The sequence below is a fragment of the Molossus molossus genome, unplaced genomic scaffold (genome assembly GCF_014108415.1).
Source record: "Molossus molossus isolate mMolMol1 unplaced genomic scaffold, mMolMol1.p scaffold_m16_p_3, whole genome shotgun sequence".
Taxonomy (NCBI): domain Eukaryota; kingdom Metazoa; phylum Chordata; class Mammalia; order Chiroptera; family Molossidae; genus Molossus; species Molossus molossus.
Window position 1 is genome coordinate 13201498 of NW_023425366.1, and position 19993 is coordinate 13221490.

General features: G+C 41.8%; 2 protein-coding genes across 6 annotated transcripts in view; one reads left to right on the top strand and one right to left on the bottom strand.

Moving 5' to 3' along the window:
* SKP2 (S-phase kinase associated protein 2) overlaps positions 1-6932 on the bottom strand; it is a 41442-nt gene extending 34510 nt beyond the window's left edge. For both annotated transcript variants that reach the window (XM_036279237.1, XM_036279236.1), the window contains exons 1-2: positions 6774-6932; positions 6000-6271 (exon numbers count right to left, since the gene is read on the bottom strand). In XM_036279237.1, the coding sequence (XP_036135130.1) occupies positions 6000-6271; positions 6774-6781 (280 nt within the window). In that variant the 5' untranslated portion in view covers positions 6782-6932. The remainder of the gene's footprint in view (positions 1-5999; positions 6272-6773) is intronic.
* A 206-nt stretch (positions 6933-7138) lies between these two features.
* The window catches only part of LMBRD2 (LMBR1 domain containing 2), a 41017-nt gene continuing 28162 nt past the window's right edge, over positions 7139-19993 (top strand). For 2 of the 4 annotated variants that reach the window (XM_036279688.1, XM_036279689.1), the window contains exons 1-3: positions 7139-7315; positions 17799-18035; positions 18531-18628. In XM_036279688.1, the coding sequence (XP_036135581.1) occupies positions 17862-18035; positions 18531-18628 (272 nt within the window). In that variant the 5' untranslated portion in view covers positions 7139-7315; positions 17799-17861. Of the gene's footprint in view, positions 7316-15443; positions 15471-17798; positions 18036-18530; positions 18629-19993 lie in introns of those variants that run through there. The other 2 variants (XM_036279690.1, XM_036279687.1) reach the window with 2 other exon arrangements.

Consider the following 19993-nt stretch of genomic DNA (forward strand, 5'->3'; position numbering starts at 1 on the left):
CACACCTGCCCAGAGAAAGCCCTCAGCACATCTGCGCTCAGGAGAAGGCCTTGGGAATGGTGAGCTTCAAGGGGCTGTGGGCGGGCACCGAAGCGTCCACTAAAGGGGGGGGGGGGCTAGAGAGGCCCGCTGTGAAGTACAGAGCAGGGGAAATGAATAAACGTGGCGCTTCCTGTTCTATTGGGAAGACCTAAGACATTAGGAGCAATACAGAGATAGGTAATGAAAATGCAAGGAAGAAATTTGGGCATAGCAAAAAGTCTGCAGAGGACAGCAAATCAGGCAAGGAAGCCACACAAGCACGAGAAGCCTAGAATCAGGAGGGTTTTGTACTGCAATGTGCATCTTCACTGTCAACTCCTACTCATCCTCCGGGTCCTAACTTAAATGTCACTGCCTCAGAGGAGCACTCCCAAGTCACCAAAAGAGCCCCCATGCCCAGACTTGCCACCCAGCACCTAGCACAATGCCTGGCACATTACAGACATTCGCTAAATCTTTGCTCAATGCATTATACCTTTTACTCTCCGCTCATGCAAACTGCGAATGAGCTAAATCAATAGAACATATCTTTGGGTGAGGATTAAAACACACACACACACACACACACACACACACACACACACACAAACTGCCATTTACTGAAAGCCTGAAAAGTCTCAGGTATTTAGTAAAGCAACCTACTCGTTGCAACAACCCCATGTACTAGTGTTATCCCATTTTATAGACGAGGAAACTTATCGTAGGTGGTATCAACTATTAAGTGACAGCCAAAGGTCAAAGGTGGTTCCAAACCCCACCATGCAAAGGGAAGGCTTAGAGCCACAGGAGGTGGGTGCTGGCAGGCTAGCCAGGTAGCAGAGGGCTCTGCAGCTGGGGCCACCGTACCTGCAAAGGAATGGCTGAGAACCTTTGGCGTTTGAGGGGGATGAGGCTGAAGACAAACTGGGGAGCAAAGGAAATGTCCTCTGTCAGGACGTGAGTAACCGCTCCAGGAGAAGCTGCAGCTATGACAAAAGGGACAACTAGCTGGGGACATGGTGGGAATTCCAACCCAGGTCTGACTGCCACGCACACCTCCTTTCTATCCGCGGATGCTCTAGGATCCCATGTTCTTCCTGTTTGAGGACTTGATGTTCCACGAGTTTCGGAAAGGAGAAAATTAAATCTGACTTTCTACGAAAAAAAAAGACATCGACCAGGGCTGGGAGGGAGAGGGCGTAAAGCGAAGAAGCTGAGAGCTATCAGGGTTACCAGATGGAAGGGGCAATAGCCAAGATGTGCCAACAGCCAAGTACCCAGGGCCCCACTCAGGTGACCACAAGATGACAGTGATTCTAGGGCCCCTGGGTGGGCGTGTCGCAGCCTGAAACTGACTGCTGTCCAAGCAGATGGGGCAAAAGTCTGTCTTCACAGAGCTGCTCTCGCCGTTGGTATCCAGGCTGTGATACGCTTAATCTCATTTGACTTGCCATATTTAATTCTCAAAACAGCAACCATCTGTTTCCTGGATTCCTGACTACACTGCTGCCTGGTCTGTTTGCCCAGAGCAGATGAGAAAGTCCAGAACAGTCTCCCCCACTCACCTCTTCTAAACTGCCCAGGGCTGCACAGTAAGGGCCACAGTTATTCAGCCCAAGGCCTCCAGGCTTCAACCTCAGGGAAGCAGTTGGCCAGACTCACACCCCTCCTGGTCATCACCCTCGGCCACCACCCCTCCAACTTATTCCCGAGGTGCAGACCCAGCCATTCACTCCCATGAGCTTCTCAGTGCCCAGGCCTCGTCAACTCTGGAGAGAATGGCTCCTTGAGGAGTTTTCTGTGCAGTAGATCTTGGCAGGATATCTAACTCCTCTCTCTGGGAACATCCCCTATACTCAAAGTCAACGTAAAACACCAAGGTCATCTGAGTCATAAACACAACTTTGGCTCTTAAAACTGCTCCTCTCTTTAAGCACAGATAAATCATACTTGAAGGGCGAGCAAGCCTGCTGCTCACACCCAAGGTTTTAGGTGCATTTTTTAAGGGTTTGCTCACGTTTGCTTTCGCCAGCTCCCTGGGAGCAGCACTGACCCAGGCTTCCTTTGTCAGAAGCTACAGATTTCACCAGCTGAAATGAGTTTCCTTCCTCTTCCCACGAATCACAGAGAGTACACTGGATCACACTGGCTCTTGGTTTGAACTTTTTGGCTAGGTCAGCAAAACTGAAAAAAGCAAAGCAAAACCAGGGGTCCTCAGTGACCCCTCTGCCCCACTACCTTGGATTTCTGTGAGAGACTTGCTCCTCCCTGGAGGGTGGGAAGAGCAATGGACAAAGCACAGAAGCTGGGACTTGAAGAATAAGGTACAGCACACGGGCTCTAGGAGAGCCAGGTCCCTTTCTGTTACGTTCACTGCTGTATTCCTCACCTCCAGCTCAGGGCTCAGTAAATCTCTACCGAATGAATGGAAGCCACAGAGCAAAGAAACTGCCTGGGAAGGTCCCCTAAAGGCTCTCACAGAGCAGAGTTTTGAGAGCTGCGGGCGAAGATTCATGGGTGAGACATGAAATCAATCTAGTTTGACCAGCACTGTTTTTGAAAAATGGGATAGAACTGAAATACCTTAGTAAGGGGAATATAGTTTTGTGAAACATCTGTTTCAGATATACACCCAAAATTGCAATGTAAAATATATTTATTATTGGTTTAAAAAAAAAAAATTGGCCCTGGCCACTGTTACTCAGCGGTTAGAGCATCAGCCTGTACACTAAGGAGTCTCTGGTTCCATTCCCGGTCAAGGGCACCAAGGACAAGTACCTGGACTGCAGGTTCAATCCCCTGCCTCCCTCTCTTGCACTCTCTCTAAAAATCAATGGAAAAAATATCCTCGGGTGAGGATTAAAAAAAAAAAAAATTGGAGGAACTATGTTTGCCTGGAGCTATTAAAGCAGATTCCCAGGTTTAAGGCAGGACTTCTAGGATCAGTATCTCAGGAATTTTGCACTTTGAACAAGGTCCCTTGGGGATATCAGCATACTGTAAACACTGGAGTCTCCAGTCTGACAACCAGTGTGGGATCTGGATTCAAGCAGTTTAATAGCCATGGAAGAGCAGATCAACAAATTAGTTCAACAGTGCCTTCCTGCATCCTGTTTGGAGCGAGGAGGGGGAATCGGGGAAGATAAGACCAGGACAGGCAACAGGCATTTAATGCCCCCAGATAAAATGCAGTTGTCCTGTTTCTGCCCATTAATGACCTCTTCCTAACTCCTTCCACAAATTCACCCCAAGGGCTAATCAGACCTGTCCTGGGATGAGCTGGTCACATCATTTTTATCTTCCAAAGTAGACAGATAAAGGATTTAGTTGCCAGATGTGAGCCTGGCGTGGGGCCTGCAGAGATTGCTGAGTGCAGAACCCAGAAAAACGCACAGTCCCGGGCCACCGTCATCAGATCTCTATGTAAGGCAGCTGTGGCCTGTTCTACCCCAGTCCTGGCAGAGCTGTTAGCCACTTGTCCGGACAACTGCACACAAAACTCCCTGGAATGATGATCCAGTACACTGGAGGCCCACGGGGACCCACCGGCTGCCCTCATCCCACGTCACTGACTTCACCTCTCCACCCCGACCCCACACCAGCAAACCCCTCTATCCTGTGCGCAGTTCCACACAAGTACAATGTATACTGTTACTCCCCTCCCTGCCTCTCTCCTCTCACTTCAGACATAATATAGTTGAAGTCAAATGGAACAATCTAGTCCTTCTCCAGCCTCCTACACACCAGGTGGCCAGCTTCCATCTGTGGTTGTGAGTTTCCCTTATTGCATATTGTCTCTGCTCCTCAACTTGACTTGCATTTGCCTAGAAGACAGCAAGCGGCCCTCAATCTTATCCAGTTCCCAGAATGCCTCGCTTAAAAAATGTCTTTGTAATTTACATCTGCATGCGTGTGAACCCAGAAGGACACCTTAGTCACCCTCCATGTTAAAAGCTAGCAGCCCTGGGCAAATTAGCCACCATCTGCTCATTTGGCACCAAGTGTCTTTCACCACCTTTGGGTGGTCAGGCACCAAATTGCTGGTGCTGCATTCCACACCCTAAATGCAGCAGTGACATTCAATTCTGAAGGAAAATACTCTGTATTGCAGGGTCAGACCAACAGCATTAAGGACAAAAGGAAAAGTGAAGTCACCTCCCAAGTAGATGTCAGAAATGTTGACCAAATTAATTGGGCTTACTTACTGAGGGTTACCTGCAGCCAGCATGCTAAGAGCTTCATGGGCATTCTTTCATTTAATCTTCACAGCAACCTATGAAGTGGGTATTATTTCTCCATTTCACAGAGAGAGCCCAACTAACTCCCTAAGGCTGGTAAACAGCAAGCTAGAGATTCAAACCCAGATGCATCTGACTTCACCATAACCCTCTACTGCCTTTCTAATTCAACTCCTGATGTAGATTCCCAGACCATAACTTAAAGATTTCCTTTCCTAAAGGATCAAAAACAAACAAAAAACCAGATTTTTTTTTTTAAGCAACACAAGCCAGTCAGCAAGCAAGTACCTCTAGCCTGATCTCCCACTACTCTCCCCTGGGCTCATTCTAACCCTTAGAATTTGCCTTTCTTGTTCCTTCCACAATATAACATGCTTCTGCCCCAGGGCCTTTGCACTGGTTGCTACTCTGTTTAGGGCTCTCACCTCCAAGATATTTGCATGGCACATTCCCTTCCCTCCTTTATACTTTTGCTTATGGCTCACTGTCCAAGTGAGGCATTAATACCTTGTTTAAAATTTTCATCCATCTTCCCCAAACAGGACTTCCAAACCCTCTTGGCTTGTTCAAAGTTTTCTTTTTTTTCAGTCATAGCACTTATCACTAACATACTTCATGGCGTATTTACTATGTTCATTGTGTTCTCTCTCTAGAACAGAAGCTCCATGAGAGTAGGAATGTTGATGTTTTGTTCATTGCTGTCTCCCTAGCAACTGGAACAATGCCAAGCACATAGTATGTGTTCATAATACTTGCTGAATTAATGTCTTGAATGATTTATTAGCAAGAAAAACTGATAACCCCATGTCAATGCACTACATATTTTTTTAAACTTATCTTTATTGTTGAATGTATTACAGATGCCCCCCTTTTTTCCCCATTGACCCTCTCCTTCCCAATCCCACCCCCCTCAATGCATTATATTTACCCTATGGATTTGAGTCCTCCTTTGATTCTGATCCACTCTGAGAGGCACTCAATCACCTACTTAATTAAGAATGGTAACGGAAGTTCTATATTTCAGTCAGTCCATTCTAGCTCTAGGGGATGGATCTGGGGAAGATAAGGTTGGAATGATGAGTCCTTCTAATATTCAGGTAAGAGAAGATGCGAACTTAAGAAATATTTAGGAGATAGGAAGGAAAGATTCAATCACAGGTTGGATGTTGGGGGATGGTGGGAATATGTTTGACCTTCAGGTTTTTGGGCTGGGTAAGTGAACAGATAATGTTGGCAGTAATGGAGACAGAGGATGACAGAAGCAGCTCATTTGGGTATAGACCTGGTTAAGTCTCCTCCGCTTAGTTTTACATCCACGTTAGGAGTCCTTTAACAAATAACTAATGAAATTATGGCAAAAAAACTCAACCAGGGACATAAAACTAAGAATACACACAAAAAGAGTTCTACAGGAAGATCATCGCTTGTGTTCCCATTTATCAGTGACACTGAGCTGGCCTTTGAGCAGGCAGATTACTTTCTAGGGAAAATGGCAGGAATTTCTTCTCATGGGTTAAAATTGCACATGGGTTAAAAATCAATTGAGCCCTAGAAGATACACACCTACCAAGATTCCTATAGACTTCATTGACAATGAGTTGATTCATTTCTTTGGAAAATAACTTCAGAATTAGGCGTTTTTAATGGGGCCCCATCCTAAGATCCCCAAACAAAGGTCTACCAGCAAAATAGTTCAACCCACCCTTTCCATGACTGATAGTTTTTACCCTCAGACCTTACCTGGAAAGTTCTCTCGATTAAGCTTGGGTCTGCGGATGATCACAAAGTCCTTGTCATTCCCTTTACTCTTCAGTCTTTTTCGTGGGGGGCTCTGTGGGTGACCCATGTTTGAGAGCAGCTCCTGGGGAATGTTCTCACTGTCCACCTCCTCCTTCTCCAGGGCGGAGACCCCCATGCCTGACAGTAGTTCCGAAGTCTTGCTAGAATCCCATCCCCAGGTGAAGCTGGTGGTAACGTTGCTAGTCTGGTCTGGAATCTCCTGGAGGTGTTTCCTGCAAAAATGCACAATAGCCTCTTTCCTTTGAGGAACACACCCATGAATAATTGGTAGGCCTAGAGGAAACTGTAAGTTATGCAATGCAGAAAACTTTCACAGCAGCTAACAGAACCGCATTTTTTACATGCCGGCGCGCGCGAGTTCCCAAGCATGAAAGAGAAAATAACCGAAGAAATCAAAAAGGCTTTTGGATTAACGATTCTGATTATGCAGAAGACCTCAAGAATTTCTTAAAGTGGAGGGAACAAACAAGGAAAGACGGAGGGAAACCATACCACGATTCAAAACAGCAGCAGGAAACCCAATACGGAAAGACAATTAAAACCACACTCTGATCACCGCACTCAAGCATCCATCCATCGACGCATTCCCCCAAAGGGGCTAAGAAACCATTCACATTACAGCATTAGCAACAATTTTAGCAAGTAGCAATATTCGTGGCCTAAATGAATTACGACGGTCCATTCATACTCTGCCCCTTGTAATAATCGGTTTACCGGTGCATGGCGTCCACTGATTCCGGGATGATAAATTGTAGACTTGCCCGCCTCCCGGATTCCCGCTTTGGAGCGCGGCGGTCCAAAGCCTAAGGCTCGGGCCACAAGCGGCCAGACCCGCCAACTCTAGCAACGTTCCATCCCCCGCGCGCGCGGGGCTCTCCTGCTGGATCTCCGCGGCTGCCGTCTGCGGCCCCCGCTACCTGCTGGGAGTTGTAGTTTCCGCCCTGCTTTGTAGTCCGGCGGGCTCATCCCTACTTCCTGCCCTTGCAGCACCGCGGGCCTTCGAGATACCCACAATCCACCGCGGACGCGGGGCGAGCCGGCCCACGCGGTAGGCGGGGAAGCGGAAGCGGGCGGTGCTACGGCTTGGACATGTCAGCCGCTTGACTGGGGTCGGGTTTTCCTTTCCCAGGAGCCCGAAGGCCTTCTGGTGACCGCCACCGCCGTCACCTCGGAGCGTGGGTCGGCGTAGCCTCTCACCTGGACGGCGGAGGCGGAGTTTCCCGGTCCTTCCAGACGCCGTCTGGCGAGATCGGACGGTGAGCCTGGGGAAGAGCGTGAAGCATTCAGGGTCTGGGGATGGGGCTGAGCGCCGGCGGAGATAGAGGGGCTCACGTCCCCAAGTCCCTGAGTGGAGGCGGTGGCCCGGCGCCGGCCAGGTGAGAGGCTGCGAGCCACGGGTGTCGCACCTGCTCTCCCCGCGCCCGGCAGCTGCGGCCCTTCGAGGACCGGGTCTCTGAACCAGATCCTTTCCTCGCCTGGAGAATAGGCGCTGCGCTCATCCCGCAGGCCAGGCGTGAGGCTCAAATCAGATAACGCGTGTGACAGCGTTTTGTAAATTAAAGCGCAGTTCGAACGAGAGGCGGTGGTTTGATTTTAGGGGGGCAGGAAACCACAGTGGTTCCTGCTGGGTGCAGTGGGAAAGCTGCCCATCTCTCGTAAATGCTAGCACCGGAACAAATAAGGTGACAGTGCTGGCAGAGCGCTTTACAGTGCGCCACGCTAGGGCCACCCGCAAAAGCATTGGCTCTACCTGCTGCTGCCGGTTGCATCGCCGCCTAAAAGGGAGCTGCTTTTGGCCTCCGAGAAGAGTTCGGAGGCGGTTGCACAGAGTGTGCCATATTCCAGGTTGGATGACCATGCAAAATCCATTGTGCAGGCTACACTATGACCGTGACCCGGGAAAACAGCGGAAGAGAGGGGGAATAAGTTGCAACCCTAATAAAAATGGAGAGAATTTATTGTTTACAAGGAAGCAGGCCAGAGTCATCACAAAAATTACCTCCGTGTGCTGTTTGACACACTTTCATATTTCTTTTAATGGTTCACTTTATTCTGGAATGAAACCTCCCTTGCCGAGGTGTGTGCTTGTTCCAGGTTTGGTAAATACCACCTCTTAACAGAAATGTATTGGTGAATCTTTCGTCGTTCCTGAAAGTAGGTGAAATTGGTGTAAAGAAGGGACCTGTTCACAAGTCGATTTGGATTCAAACTAGGCTGAGAATAACTAGGCCAAATGGTAAGCATTCTGTAAACTAAGGTCATATGGAAGATATTTTTAAATGCAATATTCTGATTTTTTTATAACATAAACTTACCTTTATGTTACTTTGGCTAAGGAGAAAGCAAGTTGCCTTAGTTTTAAGGCTACATCTTTTCCCTTAAAATTGCAAGTTATTAGAGAAAAAAATTTAACAGAAAAAAAATTGTAGTCTCCTCCAGGAAAGTGAACAAGATGGAACTTACAAGCTAATGTAGGAGAAAGAATAAATGAAAACAATTTTAAATGCCAAGATGAGAATAAGTAAAGTTTTGACATAAAAAGTAATTGGATAGAAGCCATTTTAGATACAGACCTTATAGATAGGAAGGTGTAATAGGATGATTCTAAATTTAATGATGAGAAATATTCTTGTGCTAGGATTTAGCTGTTAGTGCCTGGGAGCCAGGGAACATTTCTCGTTCTCAGTGAACTTGAAATACCTGAATTGGTGCACATGAGGTCCTAAATAGGACTTTAGAGAGAGCCAGGCAACTTTGAAAATCAAAGTCTTCAAATTCTATTTTTTTTTTTTTTTTTTTTTATCCTTACCCGAGGACATTTTTCCATTTTTTGTTCAGGTAGAGTCGGGGGGAGAGAGAGGAACAGAGAGAGGGAGAGAAACATCGATGTGAAAGGGACACATCGAGTGGCTGCCACCCGCACAACCGACCAGGGCCGGGGACAAACTGCAACCGAGGTACATGCCCTTAGCGGGAACCGAACCCGGGTCTCTCAGGACCGCAGGCCGACGCTCTAACCGCTGAGCCAAACCGGCCAGGGCAAGTCTTCAAATTCTAGAACAGATATTTCACTAGTATAGAAATACTTTAGCCTGCTAAAATGGGAATACATATTTTTTTTCTGCATTCCTTCTAATCGTAGGTGTTCTCTGTGTATGTTAAATAAAAGTTTAAACTGGTACATGTGATTCTATGTGATATAAGGAATTGTATCCATTGCAGACTTGAGATTGCTATCTACTCACAGATTGATGTTTGGTGTTTTCAAGAGCTGCATTGTGATTGCAACTGATGTCGATTGTTTTATTTTCCTGATTAATTTTATTCATTTAATCTTACTCAGCACTCCAGATATCCCACTTCAGTGAGGGAGATATACCATATTTCCACAAGTAGAATTACTAGATCAGTATCTAGGACAAATGAACTATAATTATTTTTTATATCTGCAAATAACATTAGAGTGAGTAATTTCTGGTACTCTTTGGAAGCTTCAGATGGAATACAAAGTGACTTTGTAAATTGGGAAAGTGTTTATCACACAAAAAGGGAAGAACTTGGTTACAAGATCAGTGCACAGGAGGGGCCAACAAGGACTGGAAGTTACATTGGACTATAAGCTGTCTATATTCAGTAGTATATTAGTGTTCTTGAAAATCAAATATGGAAAAAGAGATTCTATTGAAATAGAAGGGAGATGTGTTTTTTCCTTAGCTCCATCACAGCATGAGGTAAATCTTAAGATTCCTTTAGTTTTTTAAATGTTCTTTAATTTAGGGGAACAAAGACAAAGAAGGGTTCTTTTCCAATTCTAATTTGCTCTGTTTTCTTTTCTACTTTCCCCACATAGATTAGAGTCACATATTATCCTTAAGTAATGGCAGTCTTATCTGCAAGGTTAAAGGCTTAGTTAAATTCTATATTAAACATGACTTTCTTCTCATTCTACCTTGATATATCTAAGGGAATAATTAATAGGAAAATGTTTCTAATTTGCTCACTATGAAAACTGAACAAAAGAAATTATTTAAACAGTTTAAATTGCATTAAGAAGATAGTCGGAACTGGAGAAGAGAATATGTAGTACCTTAATTGTGAGCTAGGCTCTGTAGTCAGGATGTCTGGGTTTGAATCCCAGCTCTAACCCTCTCTGCGCCATCTTTTCCTTTATTAAACAAGGACAGTAACAGTCCTTTCTCATTGGATTATGAGGTTTAATTCAATAAAGCGTGCTAGCACAATGCTTGGAATCTAGTAAAGTCACACTAAATGTTAGCTCTTCCTTTTTTTAAGAAAATTATTTTGTTATTAGGAAGGATTCTAGGGATCATTCTCTCATTATCAAAATAAATCTTAATCTCTTTACTGAAAGTCTTTAAGACTCCATTACAGTTCCTCTTGTTTTCTTCTTACCTGCTTACATAGTTGCTTCCTCTCTCTCTTATGCCTTGCCAAAGGTGAAACAGTTCTTATGTGTCCATCCATCTTTCTTCAGAGTGGCTTGTCATGCTTTGGAATTCAGTTCACCTGGTTGGTTTGCCAACTCAGTTATGATCTTTTCACATTTTAAAGTGGGGGTGTCATTCTCTTGTGGTATTCTATTTTTTAAAATGTTTTTATGGATTTTTTTCAAGAGAGGAAGGGAGAGGGAGAGAAAGGTGGAAACATCGATGAGCCCTGGCTCGTGGTTAGAGTGTTGGCCTGCAGACCAGAGAGTACTGGGTTCAGTTCCCGCTAAGGGTACGTGCCTTGGTTGCAGTTTGTCCCCGGCCCCAGTTGGCGTTGTGTGGGTGGCAACCACTCAATGTGTCTCTATCACATAGATGTTTTTCTCTCTCTCTTCCTCCCTCTTTCCCTCCTGCTCTATCTGAAGATAAATGCAAAAGTGTCCTCAGGTGAGGATTAAAAAAAAAGAAAAAGAAACATCGATGAGAGAGAAACATTAATTGGCTGCCCCCTGAATGCCCCCTACTGGGGATCAAGCCAGAAACCCAGGCATGTGCCCTGACTGGGAATCGAACCCGTGCCCTCTTGGTGCATGGGATGACACTCAGCCAAATGAGCCACACTGGCCGGGCTCTGTCTGTGTTCTAAGCTGAATTCTCCATATACCTAAAATCTTTAAACGTGAGCATAATGATTATCTTTGGAAATGAACGTTTTGATTGGGGGTAGAGAATTGTTGACTTTCATCACACATCTAATTCTGATTCTTTTTCATTATTAGGATCTTGAGTTGGCTCCTAATTATTATTTCACATAGCTGAGTAGATATACATGTTTAAGTTAGCACAGTCTGATTCTGATAAATCGTTAGGTTCTAGTTGGAAATTTTTCATCCAATTTAAGAATCTTAGGTTTTGTTAAAATTTTTGTGTCCTCCCTTCCTCAATTCCTTCCTTCATTGTTTTCCTTATCTCACTCTCTTTTTTTAAAAAATATTTGGAATGCTTCAAATTTTAAAATTGTCCTCGCTTCCAAATTTTCTACTTAAAGTGTGTTTAGTCTGAAGAATCATCATCAACCATAGAGTACTTAGGAAACAATACCCCAGGTCTGTAACAACATTCTAATTAGGAAAGGCATTTGAAAGAAATACTGTACAATCTCTTGATGATTGGTAAAAGCCTGAGTTGGATTTTAAATGCTGAAGACTTTCAGAACTGGTATTTTGAAAGGTAGACTGTACCTGCATCTCAGGAAATTCTAGCATTTTGGTTTGGAGTAAAATCTACTTTTGCTGCTGAGGTATTAATGCCAACCTATAATAACCTTCAGTCTCTCTTATTTCTAATCACACAGGACTGAATTTTGATATGCCTCCAAATTTTAGCATTTTCTTCTTTTATTTCTGTCATTTTTATTACATTAATATTTGAACAACATTATTAGAAGGACCATTGTTGTGGTCAGAGGCATATTTCACCTTTTGCCTTTGAGTAAATTTTTGCACAACTACATAGGTTTACAATTCAGCAAATGATCCATTGTGACCCACTCTGGTATGAGCATCTTCCTTGAAGAATGGCATTGTCTTTCCTTATGACATTGGGATGTCAATTGCACCTTCTTTGACATGACTTTAAGAGGTATTCTGTCTCTTCACAAGGATCCTGTGAAGGGGTGTTCAAGCTACCTTGCAGACCTGGGGAGGTAATCCCAATTTGTCAAGTGAAGCAAGGGGAACAATTTCTGTAAGTGAAGATCAGTTTTTATTTTACCAGGCTCTGGTAACCACCAAGAATGTGAAGCAAAAACATAGGTTTTGTGGGGAGTGAGGTCTGGGGAGAAAAAACATAGGGTAAAGCTATGCTTTGAGACCCTTAAGGCAATTAGCTATGTTCTAGAAGCACACAATATGAAGGAGGTGGCGATCAGCAACAAGAATTTATTGAAGACGTACTCTGTGTCTGCAACTCCTGCTTGGTGTTTTACTTTGTCTCATTTGATTTTCATAGCAACCCATGTGAGATAATTATCCTCATTTAACAGTTTCCTTTTTCGATCCTCACCCAAGGATATTTTTTTATTGATTTTAGAGCAAGGAAGTGAGAGGGAGAAACATCAATGTGAGAAACATTGATCCGTTGCCTCCTGTACATGCCCCATTGGGGGATTGAACCCACAACTCATGTGCCCTGACCAGGAATCAAACCTGCAACCTTTTGGTGTATGGGACCAAAAAAGATGCTCCTGCTGCTACTGAGCTACCTGGCCAGGGCTAACAGTTTCAGTTGCATAAAGTTACACAATTATTAATTAGAGTTGGTTTACCATGGTATAATAAAACATTTATACTTTTAAATAATTGTAATTTTAGGCACTAATAGCACCACAGCAAATTTTTCCAATTTTTAGTTGCTGTGTGTTTTATCTTCATATTACTATCTTGATTTTTAAATAATTTTAAAATGACAAAATAATACATGTTCATTTTTTTAAATTAAAAATGCAAGGAAGCACAAAGAATAAAGTAGAAGTCACTACTTTGTGACAGCTGTTGTTAGCATTTTGATGTATATTTGTCCATGCATATATGTGTGTTTCTTACATATACTCCCTCAGATCCCACCCTGTCCCCTTTGACATCTCTAAAGTATCTTTCTGGATCTCACTTCTCTTCTAGACTGTGGGATCTTGGTGGGCTCCTTTAATCACTGTCTGCAGTGCAGTGTTTCTGTTAGGTAGTCCTTGACTCAAGCACAGACCTCTGCTCCCATCAGTCATGCCAGGTTAGCAGGATTAATGATTTATGAAACCCTTCGCTGTTTTTCTCAAGAAGGCAATTGACCACGATGAGACTTCCTGGACTATTTAGTATAAACATTTAAGTTGTTTTGTGTTTTCATGTTTAAAAAATGCTGCTGTAAAAAGTAACACTATAGATGCATTTTTGTTCCCATTTTGGTTTTTCTTTAAGTTATTTAAAAAGGAATTGCTAGGATGAAGGTTATGTACCTTTTTGCCTTTTTTTTTTTAATTTCTTTATTGATTTTTAGAGAGAGAGGGAGAGACAGATAGAAACATCGATGAGAGAGCATTGATTGGCTGCCTCCTGCATGCCCCCCACTGGGGATTTGGCCCACAAACTGGGCTTGTGCCCTGACTGGGGATTGAACTGACGACCTCTTGGTGCATGGGTCAGTGCTCAACCACTGAACCACACTGGCCGAGCGGTATGTGCCTTTTTGAAGGTTTTTGATGTATATTGCCAAATTGCTGCCCTCCCTGGCAATGAGTTTTTTATTTTTTTGATAAGCCAAACTTGAGTTGACCAATCTTTGTTTATTTTTATTAGATGTTAATTAACAGTTATTTTATTAATTTGATATACAGATAACTAAATCAGGTAGATAATAAGGTATCCCTAGCTTTGAGCAGAAAGTTATTCAGCTGAAATAGAAAAAACAGGCTATAGGAATTCATAAGGAACCTTGGGAAGTGCTATAATTCTGGACTGAATAAAAAATTCCTCACTTAGATTTAGGTACAAGGTCAAGATGTGGACTTTAAAACTATTATTTTTCTCATCTCAGATTAGGGAAAGAAACCCCAATTTTGATCTCCAGTTTCATGAGACCACTAAGCCTAATCTGTGTCATAACAAGACAACAGGAGTTCAACTTGAACAGAATAATAGACCCCTAAGGATAGCTATGTCTAAATTCCTCCCTGGAACGAGTAAATATGCCTAGATTATCCAAGTGGGCCCTGTGAGGTCAGATGAGCCCTTAAAAGCAGAGCTTTCTCCTAGCTGAGGGTGGGCTGAAGAGGAAGTCAGATTCCTAGAATGAGGAGTGTTTGACAAGCATTCGTCGCTGGCTCTGAGATACACAAGGCCACATGCAAGACTGGAAAGAGGCCTCTAGAACGAAGGGAAAATAAATGCCAGCTGACAGCCAGCAAGGATCTCAGTCCTTTAGCCATAAACTGAGTTTTGCCAACAGCCTGAGTGAACTTAGAAATGGATTTTTCCCTAGAGTCTCTAGAGAGAATACAAACTTTCTAATTCTTTAATTAAATTTTGAGAACTCAATGGAGTCACGTGTGCCTGGATATCTGACTCACATAAACTGAAATATGGGTGTTGTTTTAAGCCACTAAGTTACAGTAATTATTTATAGCAGCATTAGGAGACTAAGATAATGAGTATAGGAAGAGATGAAACAAATCATTTCTTTATTACTAGAATAAAAGACCCATAATTCTGTTTACTCACCTATAACATTTTCAAATACTGGTGATGAGCTCTGGCCAGTTTGGCTTAGCCGTTAGAGCATCTGCCTGAGGACCAGAGAGACCCAGGTTCAGTTCCCACTAAGGGCACGTACCTCGGTTGCAGTTTGTCCCTGGCCTGGATTGGAGTTGTGTGGGTGGCAGCCACTCGATGTGTCTCTCCCACATTGATGTTTCTCTCTCTCTCTCCCTCCCTCTCTCCTTCTCCCTGTATCTGAAGGTAAATGCAAAAATGTCCCCAGGTGAGGATAAAAAATAAAGTACTGGTGATGAAACAGACTAAAAGAGCAGTCAGTCATCATAAAAAAAAATCTTATTAGCTAGTTGCAGGTTTATAACTGTGACTTTGTTGTTTGCTTATGCTCATAATCTTACCACCTAACTATTATTGATATCTGCATATATTTCACTGTTGTCTTATTCATGTTATGTAAAAATGTGTGAATCTGGTTTTTCAGTTAATATTATGGTAATTTTCTAATGTTATTAAATAATTTTAAACATTATTTCTTATACTTCAGTAATATGCTGTCATTTGATTCTGCCATACTTTATTTAGTATTTCCTTAATAACCTCTGATAGTCTTTTTTTTTTTTTCTATGATTGTCATATTCCTTGCACTGGACAATTTCAGGCACATAAATATCTAGGTTAGCACCTAAAGGAATTTTCAGGTAAAAATTATCTTAAATTCACATTGAATAAAATTTTTTAAAAGCTGGATCTTGAAGATGTCATGGTTTTCACCAGCACATCCAATGTTGAGCTATTACCTAACCACTTAAACTATTCTTGTTTTAAAAATGAGATCTGACTTTCTTATTGTGCTAGTGTAAATTGTTTTGCTACATTATGAAATTTGAAATTTTGAGTAGTAGTAATGAATAGATTTTTAGGCGTTTGGAGTTGTAATAAGTATTTGTAACATCAGTTTTGGAGATCATAAGTTTTACATTGCCTTTGAAGTCAACAGTAATGAAAAGTAGTGTATATACTAAAGTATACAGTGATGTTTCTATTTACTCATTTATTCATTCAACCAATATTTTTGAATATCTACTATAAGCCAGAACACTGTGTTGGAGACTTGGGATCTAGTACTGATAACGTCGTCACGCCTGTGCTCTCACAGGATCTGTGTGTGGGGGAGAGGGAACGGGGCTTACAGGGAGACAATAAATATAAAGAATATACGTTATATTAGGTGGATAAGTGCTTTGAACAAAAATACAGCAGAATATGATGAGAGCGACAAAAGGGGTACAATTTTAGACATTTAAAAAAATGAAAATTTGGTTGAAATGCATAGAGGAATAGAAAGAGACTACTTCAACAGTATGAAGAACTAATGGAGAAAACAGTTTATTAAACGTGATTTTTATTTGTAATATTCCACATAGGGATATTTCTTACATAGATTTAAATTTAGCTAAAGTACCCAAACTTTCTTTTTTCTTTTTATAACTAGTTTTGGTTGGAGATGCTTGTTGAAGTATTTTATTGACTCTACCTTATTTTCTTTTGGTGGGTTGGATCACAGTCTTGATTTTCTATGTTAAGATATTAGTCCCTTGGAATACTGTAGTTAGTCCACAGACAAACAAAAATTCCTAACACTGATTTTACAAAGGTGAAAAGTATATGTCCTCAGTTAGTAAAGGTGAATTATTTTGTAAGAGTAGAGAGATAGCAAATAAACCATTTGCTTATGTCTGTATCATCAGCATTTATAATAAAAATAATTTTAATATATGACTAATAATCATTAAGCGTAATGCATATAAATAAGTAAAGTAAATTTTTAAAAGAAAATAAGATGTATGTAGATAAATGGAAAATAAATAATTTTGTGAAGCAGTAAATGAATTAAGAATTTCAAGTTCTGAAAGTTGGTAGAGAAGATTAGCAAAAAGAAAATACTCTTTCAAACAAGGAAAATGTTACTTTCAGATGGTCTTTCTCTCTCTCAATCTCTCCCTCCCTCTTTTAGAAAATTTTAAGTAATAGGTTATGGATGACTTAGAAAACTTCATTTTATAAAATATCTAATCCCACTCTGGCCAGTGTTGCATAATGGTTAGAGCATTGGCCTCCATATCAAAGGGTCTTGGGTTCGATTCCCAGTCAAGGGCATGCACCTGGGTTGCAGGTTCTATCCCTGCCCCAGTTGGTGAGTTCAGGAGGCAACCAATCCATGTGTCTCTTTTCTCTCACAACAATGCCCCCGCCACTCTCTCTAAAAAAATCAATGGAAAAAAATGTCCTTGGGTAAGGATTAATAAGAACAATAAATAAATAAAATATGTCCTTGGGTAAGGATTAATAAGAACAATAAATAAATAAAATATCTAACTCCCTAGGATCTAGTCATAGTGCATTTGTATAGAGTATTCTGTCAGGACTTAAAACATGAAGGAACAAGCTCCTGATGACCCTGAATGGAAACTATTCACATCCAATATTCTTATTTTGTAATGTCTTTAGAACTAATGTGTCTTTGTTAAAATACCTTTTTCCTGAACATATAAATTATGTGAAATTTTAAGAAATGCTTTAAAAGTAAGATATTAAGAACTTGAGAGTAGCCCTGGCTGGTGGTTTTGCTCAGTGGTTAGAGCGTCAGCCTGCAGTCCAGAGAGACCTGGGTTCGGTTCCTGCTAAGGGCACATACCTCGGTTGCCGTTTGTCCCTGGCCCTGGCTGGTCGTGTGGGTGGCAGCCACTCGATGTGTCCCTTTCACATCAGTGTTTCTCTCTCTCTCTCTCTCTCTCTCCCTCTTTCTCCCTCCCACTCTATCTTAACAAAAAAGTAGAAAAATGTCCCCGGATGAGGATAAAAAAAAAGAAGAAGAACTTGAGAGTAGGGATTATCCTTTTCGTCTTATTCATAGAACATTGTAAAGCCTGACGGTTTCTAAAGAATTTATTAATACATTAATAAACAATATTTAGGAAGTTTCCAAGTGGTTGTTTCTTGTGCTAACACTACTTTTTTTTTTCCAGTTTACAGATATGATCCAGCCCTGTACGTGAATTACTTTGGTTAGTCAGAGTGAACATTCAATAATGAGTGGTGCAGCTTTGGGACTCGAGATTGTTTTTGTATTTTTTCTGGCATTATTTCTACTTCATCGATATGGAGACTTTAAGAAACAGCATAGACTTGTAATTGTTGGAACACTGCTAGCTTGGTATCTCTGCTTTCTTATTGTCTTCATACTGCCTCTGGATGTTAGTACGGTAAGAGGTGAAACTGATTTTCACAATTTAAAAGACAGTTGTTATCATACAGCATGTTTGAGATATGTTAAGTACCAAGACAGCTAAATTATGTAAGGTTATACTTATATTTCCTTTTTTTTAAAAAATATTTTTTAAATGTTCAATCGATTTTTTTAGAGCAATAGGAAGGAGGAGATAGAAACATCATTGAGAGAGAAATATTGATTGGCTACCTCTTGCACACCACCTACTGGGGCCAAGCCTACAACCAGGCATGTGCTCTGATCAGGGCATGTGACCCCTTGGTGTACAGGATGACACTCAACCAACTGAGCCACACTGGCCAGGTGGTTATACTTATTTTTTCAATTTAAATGTTATTGTATGAAATTTGATCACTAAAAATCAGCCTGGAAGGTAATTTTGAGTAGAAAGGTTGATTTACTCCAATATTCCTTAAGTACTTGGTAACCTTTTGATTTTCATTTTTAAACCACGCATTTGTTGCTTTAGACAATATACAACCGGTGCAAGTATGCTGCTGCCAACTCCAGCCCTCCTGAGAGCAGCAACGTTACAGGACTGCACGCAACTGCCACCCCTGCTCCAAGGTACTCTCTTTCGTTCTTTCGTCCATCCTTCCTTCCTTCCTTCCTGCCTCCCTCCCTCCCTCCTGCCTCCCTCTCTTTCTCTCTTTCTTTCTCCCTCTTTCTCTTTCTTTTCTTTCCTAAATATTGTACAAAGCAAATTGTTTAAAAGTTGTTGGTTTTTATCATCTGGATTTTATATTTATAAAAGTGTATCCTCATTCTTTACTCCCCCTCCCCCCACCTCTATCCATTGCTGGTAGACCTTTAATTATATTGTATTCTGTTTAAATTTAAATATTAAATAAATTTAAAATTTTTATTGTTGTGCACAAGGCCTTTCAGTAGCTGTGGATGAAAAACTTGAAGAAGGACTGATTTTTTTTTTTTTAAGTTTTCTTGTGCTTTTAATTTTTTCTCTTTATCGATTTTAGAGAGGAAGGGAGAAGGAGAGAGAGACAGAAACCTTGATGAGAGAGAACATCGATTGGCTGCATCCTGCGTGCCCCCCACTGGGGATTTGGCCCACAACCTGGGCATGTACCCTGGATGGAAATCGAACTGGTGACCTCTTGGTGCATGGGTTGATGCTCAACCATTGAACCACACAGGCCGGGAAAGAAGGCCTGATTTTTTAATCCTGCTTCTACCCCTTACTACGAATGCCTCTTCCAAAATCTATTTTCCCTCTCAGCCACTCTCTGATCTAAAAATGAGGCATGGCCCTGGCCAGTTTGGCTCAGCGGTTAGAGCGTCGGCCTGCGGTCCGGAGAGACCCGGGTTCGGTTCCCGCTAAGGGCACGTACTTCGGTTGCAGTTTGTCCCCGGCCCTGGTTGGTCGTGCGGGTGGCAGCCACTCGATGTGTCCCTTCACGTCGATGTTTCTCTCTCTCTCCCTTCCTCTCTCTCCCTCCCACTCTATCTGTACAAAAAATGGAAAAATATCCTCGGGTGAGGATAAAAAAAAAAATAAAAAAAAATAAAAAATAAAAATGAGGCATGTATTTTCTCTTTTGTCTAATATACAGGGTTGTGAATTAAAGGACAAGGTGTTTATTCTGTATGTGGGATGTTCCTTTCATATTGCACATCCTTTGAACTCATTAGCGTTTTAGACTGAGAATGCATAAAGTTCAAATTATCAAATGGTTCTATTGAATTCACACCAAATTTCCAAGTAAAAGAACTAACAGTTTTTGTGTATGTATGTATATATTTGTTCACCTTCAACTCAAAGGTGAATTTTTTGTTTCAAAAAATGTTAAACATGTTTTTACAAATGAGTCTTAATGAGAAAATTATGTGGAGGGTAGGAGAGAGGTATATGTTTATGCCTATATTGCATGCTTTTTTCAACCCCCAAGATACACTATTGAAGAGAATCTAAAG